This window comes from Alexandromys fortis, unplaced genomic scaffold (genome assembly GCF_014885135.2).
Source record: "Alexandromys fortis isolate MF-2015 unplaced genomic scaffold, M_Fortis_MF-2015_v1.1 scaffold_27, whole genome shotgun sequence".
Lineage (NCBI taxonomy): Eukaryota > Metazoa > Chordata > Mammalia > Rodentia > Cricetidae > Alexandromys > Alexandromys fortis.
Window position 1 is genome coordinate 639,477 of NW_026067952.1, and position 5,950 is coordinate 645,426.

Sequence of the window (5,950 nt, forward strand, 5' to 3'; positions counted from 1 at the left end):
TCATCTCTCAGAAGGTGTGGTCAGGGGCAGGCTGGACTTGTCCAGCCGACTGGGGGCAGGCCCTTCAGGGGGTCCTGGTGTGGTCTGCAGGGTGAGGCTGTCCCGCCAGGGCTCATACACCAGGGTGTAGCTTTCTGCTCTCTTGATAGTGAACTTGTAGGTACGGTTGGGCAACAGGTTGTGAACATCAAAGGTACAGGCAGCCACGGGGACTATGCCGCACTGTGTACACTCCTGTTGTGTCCGCGGCTCCAGCAGTTTGAAACGCAGCTCATACTGTTCTGGTGCTGCTGGCTGGATGGTGACAAACCAGCGTAGGCTGACCCAGTCCTGATGGGCCACTGACTCCTTCCGGTCGAACATAACTGGCATCTTAGTGCTCAACATAAGCCGGATGTGTGGGATTTTGGTGGCTCCAATGTCAGATACCAAGCGGTGCTTGACATGCAGGTGCCCTGGTACCATCATGGCCAGGAAGTTGTCCATAACAACTGACAGATCTGCCAACTGCTGCTCCACAAGCCCCCAGCCAGCCAGGAAGGGCCGTGGGTCAGGGGCCTCAAGCAGGGCGTCCAGTGCCGCTCGGCCATGGTCCAGCTGTTCCAACAAGTCCCCGAGCAGCAGGAGCTGGATCTTGGTCTGTGCTGTGCCCACCTTCTTCATGCGCTGAAACTTCCAGGGGTCAATGAGCTGGAACATGGTGTTAGGCAGCACCAGTGGGTTCTGGTCACCCAGGGCCAGATGCTTAGGGAGGATCTCAATGTAGTAGGAACACTTCTTGAGTAGTTGCATGCGGGCATGGTGGCGCTTGAGTAACTGGGGGCTCAGGTCTGTGGTCAGAAACTCACGCAGCACATTGCGGCGCTCCATATAGGTCCTCCAAGCCTCCGGCTCCAGCAGTTGCTGGTCCTCTGCTTCCTCCACCTCCTCTGAGTCCAGGAAGGAATGGGGACTGTCCAGCTTCATTTTGTCCAGGGCCAGGCCTGTCACCTGGAAGTTCATTGTCTAGGAGCTGAGGGTAAGGACTAGGCATCAGCTGTGACAGACTGGCTGTGCCCCCAACCTAAGCCTTCTACCCCATAATGGTCTTTGTTCTCCATCCCCTGGACCACAGCCTTCTGAGCAGAGAGAGACCCATGGATGGAGAGTAGTAGTAGGCTGGGAAGGGACAAAAGCAGATGATGAAGAAGAAACTTCTATCAAGGCACCAATAGTCTTTTGTGGTGATGAGCTAACTGGGTTGAGAGTGGGCTATAGGATCAGAGTGGTCTGGAAAGAAACTCTGGGATGCCAACCAGTTGGGAGACGCCAGGAGCCTCAAGTTCCTCACCTACTGTGGATAATGGATGGTGCCCATTAGGCTGTGGAGAAGCTTAGGATGACCCTTGGGGTACTAATGAATTGCCCATGTACCCCAGTAGTCTCCAGAGACCTGGTACACCTCAGCACTGCTACCGTACTTGGGGACAAGACTAAGCAAAGTCCAGACTCTACATAACCCTCCCATGGAAAAGGTCCTTGTGTGCCCAAGAACAGAGCAGATTCCATCCTACCATCTCACAGATGGTCACTTTTTGATTTTGACATAGCATCTCATTCTGTAGCTCAGACTGCCCTCCGATGTAGCTCAGGCTACCCTCCGACTCCTGTGCTCAAGTCATCTCCTCATCACAGACTTCAGGGGTATATGCTGTTGTGTCTAGTTTATCCCAAAGTTGGAATTGTTGACCCCAGAGTCTCTCCCTCCTCTCCTTGTTCCCATACCAGGTCCCCAAATCTGGCCGGTATGCCACAAAACCCAGCAGCCAGAGCTTCCGGGAGGGACCAACATCCTGCCAGTTGTCCCTGGCACTGGGCCAGTGGCGTCACTTGGAAGTTTCAGGTTGTGGAAACTGGGGTTGAATGAGAAACGGAACTAAAAGACTGTATGACTAGCTTAAGGTCACCCACACCCGGGGCCCTACTAGTAAGGTTCATTCAAGTTGGCTTCACTTACCAAAGACCATTTTAAAATGACTTGTGTGTGTAAGGAGGCTATGACAGGCGTCTGGGACGGCAGAGAATGGTTCCTGAAAGCAAGCTGAGACCAGGGCCCCAAGACCCTGAGTCAACAAAGTCCCTTGCAGCGAGAAAGCTCTGTGGAACCCTCCAAAAATTACTTTCCCCGTCTGTTATCCCATTTCCCCGGTGGAGACTACCCACCTCGAGCCCCTGGCCATGCCTCTCCAAACCTTCTACCTACCACTCCTCTTCCGGATCACCTCTGTGAGCCCCAGCCCCGCTCTGCAAAGTGCCTGGCGCCCACCTCCTCTGCGGAGTCCAGCGGGAGCCGCAGGTGCACCGTCTGGTCAAAGCTCCGCCTGCTTCTGGCCCACCTGTTGCCATGGGAACCACTGGCCCTTGTGACGCGGCGCGCTGGTCCAGGTGTAGGGAACTCTTGGTTTAAGGGCTAAACTCAGCCGCAGCAGGGATTTACGTTCAGAGCCGCGCGGGTTTGAAAACAAGTTCAATATTAGGGCTAGTGAAATTGTTCCCTGGCTTGGTGCCTGCCAAACGCCCAGGAGCCACTATGGTGGCTGGGTTGGCAGCTTGGCTTGAAGTGAGGTTCCCTGAATCACAGTAAACTTGTATCTTTGAGCGGGGCAGCGCTGACGTCTGGGGCCCAAGAAAACGGCGGTTGCCAGTGGAGTGCAGGAAAGGAGCGCCCACTTGACATTCCAAACCAAGCTGTAGCCTGCGGATCTCAGGGGAGATAGAAAAAAGAGGAAGAGATGGATAGGATCGCCTTAGCAAGCAGTCAGCAAGGCGAAGGGCGCTGGCTTTCCCAGACCTTCGGAAACTCATGTCCTGTCCCCTCTAGTTTAGACAAACGGGGTCTCCATAGCTTCAGGGGTCCTCAAAGGAATTCCCAAGTATGAATCACCCTCATACTACATACTGGGCTCTAGAACCCTGAATTTACTACCCAGATTCCTCCTCTCTTTAAGAGTCTGCTTGGGGTTACTTCTAGCAAGGGTCCCAGATACCTGAAAGCTGCAAGTTCATTTGCATACAGTGGCTGTCCTTCCACAGAGCTCCCAGCCCCCTGGTGGCATCTAGCAAGCCAGGAAGTAGCTTTCCTACTTGTCAATCTACACTGACTACCGGCCTTGGAGGGCCTGGAGGAGGAGGGAGAAGTGATGGATGCTGGGTCTGTGCTCCTCTAGGGTAGTCATGGTGAACAGTGTTGGGAGTCCGAGTACAAGAACTAGATTCCCCTCCCCCGCCCCCAACGAAAGGGATGGCATCTGAAAGTCCAGGAGGAACAAGCCACAGGAAGAATGCCAGCTCCCCAGCTCTTCCTCAGGAAGGAGGTGGGTGAGGCTCACTACCCTCTTCTTGGGGGTTGGGCTTGCTCCGGGCTTATGAAAGTTCCTCAGTCACACTCTATCCTCCTTTTTCTCCATTACTCTAACGTTTTAATTTTACTGTATGTATGTGCACCATGCACAGGGGTTAGAAGAGGGCATTGGATTTCTTGGGACTGGAGTTAGGGGTGGTTATTAATCCAGCATGTAGATGCTGGCCACTGAGCCCAGGCAGTCAGCAATAACAAGTGCTTGTAACTTCTGAGCCATTTCTCCAGCTCCTCTTATTTTTAATTAAAATTTTCATTTTGAGCTGTGTACAGACAGTCCCATGCAGGTTTTGCTATGTTTTTGTTTGTTTTTCACAAGGGTGTTAACCATGTAGCTCTCACTGACCTGAAACTCTGTAGAGCAGACTGGGTTCAAACTCACAGAGATCCACCTCCCTCTGTCTCCCAAACTCTGGGATTAAAAGGCATGCACCACAGGCACCGCCACAGCTGGCTCACCGCAGACGTGAAGAATGATGAGCCTACAATCCCACTTACCCTTCATCCTTTTTCCCAGATACAAAAAGTACAAGACTATACCACGATACAGGGTAAGGTCTGTGGCTGCAGAGACACCTCAGGGACTCTGGCAGTGTCTTAGTTTTTATTGCTGTGACAAGATACCACACAACCAAGGCCACTTCTAGAAGAGTTTATTGGGATCATCACCATCATGGTAAGGAGTGTGGCAGCAGGCAGGTATGGTGCTGGACCAGTAGCTGAGAGCACACATTCTTATCTGCAAGATGGAGGCAGAGAAAGCCAACTGGAGATGGCTGGGCTTTTGAAACCTCAAAGCCCCTCCCGTCCATGACACACTCCTCCTACAAGGCAAACCTAATCCTTCCCAAAGGATCCAACTAACTGGGACCAACTATGTGAGCCTATGGGACCATTCACATGTAAACCAACACATTCCATTTCCTGACCACCACAGGCCTGTGGTCATATCATGATGCAAAATGCATTTAGTCCATCTTCAAAAGTCCTCATAGTCTTTTTGGAGTCTCAGCGCGGTTTAAAAGTCAGTTTCAAGGGACTCAAGGCAGTCTCTTAATTGTAAACCCCTATAAAATGGGTGAGATGCTTTTTTTTGTTTGTTTTTCTGAGAACTGGATCCCACAAATTCTCTTCTTTCTCTGATCTTGGGGAGGGACTGAACTCTCCTTATCTATAGGAAGAGAAAGAAGACTCCTCTACCTTGAGGCTTTTCTGACAGCAATTCTCGGCCTCCTGTCCTCTCTCAGCATTTCCTTGAGCAGATAAAAGGTCTGGGGACAAGGACTGGAGAACAGGTCATTGGAGAGAGCAGAGTCCTCTACTCTTGACCACCAAGCCTGTCTTTGGGCTTCAGCTACACATAGAATGTACTGAGTCACTGAGCCCAGGACCTAGGGGCTTTAGGGGCAAGAGAGTATCCAGGAGGAATCTACACTCAGTGCCCTGGGCCTGACCTCACCGTCATCAGTGCAGAGGGAAGTTCTCCCTGTGGCTTCTCAACCTGAAAATAGGAAGCTCTAATTTCTTACCAGGGAGATACATCGTTAACACTGAGAACTTGGGTGTGAAAATCTCCATTTATATCCAGCGAGGCAGGTGGGTGTGAGCATTGAGGCCTCTTCTGGCACTCCCCAAATTTTATATTCGTAATTATTTTTTCTTGACACACACCAGGCTGTATCTCTATGACATGGAGCTTGTGCCTTAGGGTTCCTGTCCCTTCCTGGCTGCTCAAGCCCACTAGGATTCAGCTACCTGGGATGCTGAAAGGACAAAGCCAGTAAGCTCATAGGTATCTCTGGTATACCGGAACTTACAAATTGTCCCGGGTTCTTCAGAGAAAAGTCTCTGCTTGTCTAGGGTAGATGGGGAAGGAAACTGTTCGATATGTTTGTAGTATAAGCAGCAATTACATATGGAGGCTTAGTAGTCACCACTCAGTGCTAAGGTGCCGTGTTTGGGAGAGAGAAGCCAGCAAGGGGGCAGGCAGTCTATTGGTGAGACCCCCCCCCCCGACTAAAACAGGAATATATTCAAGAACTGAGCTTGCTGGAGTTTGGTCCCCATTTCCTGACTCAGGAAAAATTGGGTGGCAGGCGGTTTGCTTCATTACAGACAGAAAATTTAGGAGTCAATAAGAGCCTGTGTGAGGCTTATCCCCGCCCTTTGCTTGCATTCTGACCATATCCCCAACCTGGAGTCCTAGATATCGGTCTCCCCTTCTCTGCAGTAGTAGTGAGTATCTCCTGGCTGTGAAGTGACTCAGACATCATATTCCAGCCACACCTCCTATGTACCCCAGCACCTCACGATTCCCCTGAGATCACTATCACCATTTTCAACACAGAACCAGGATGCCAAGAGCTTACTGTGTGTTGAGCATTTACTCCAGAGGTCACTGCTAAGTTGGACTGGCTACCCATGCCTACTGGCATCTGTCCTATTCGGTGTGGTGTGGCAGGTAGGGGTGGGGGTGAAGTGTGTGTGTGTGTATGTGAGAGAGAGAGAGAGAGAGAGAGAGAGAGAGAGAGAGAGAGAGAGAGAGAGAGAGAG

The 5,950-nt window shown here is 51.4% G+C and overlaps 2 protein-coding genes across 2 annotated transcripts in view; one reads left to right on the forward strand and one right to left on the reverse strand.

Moving 5' to 3' along the window:
* Fndc11 (fibronectin type III domain containing 11) lies at window positions 1-1,002 on the reverse strand. Its single transcript, XM_050150729.1, has one exon. It carries the CDS (start codon window positions 1,000-1,002, stop codon window positions 1-3), a length of 1,002 nt encoding a protein of 333 aa, XP_050006686.1.
* Window positions 1,003-1,378: 376 nt separating this feature from the next.
* Srms (src-related kinase lacking C-terminal regulatory tyrosine and N-terminal myristylation sites) overlaps window positions 1,379-5,950 on the forward strand; it is a 12,495-nt gene continuing 7,923 nt past the window's right edge. The window contains exons 1-3 of the mRNA XM_050150884.1: window positions 1,379-1,390; window positions 1,768-1,882; window positions 2,277-2,424. Coding sequence (XP_050006841.1) covers window positions 1,379-1,390; window positions 1,768-1,882; window positions 2,277-2,424 — 275 coding nt within the window. The remainder of the gene's footprint in view (window positions 1,391-1,767; window positions 1,883-2,276; window positions 2,425-5,950) is intronic.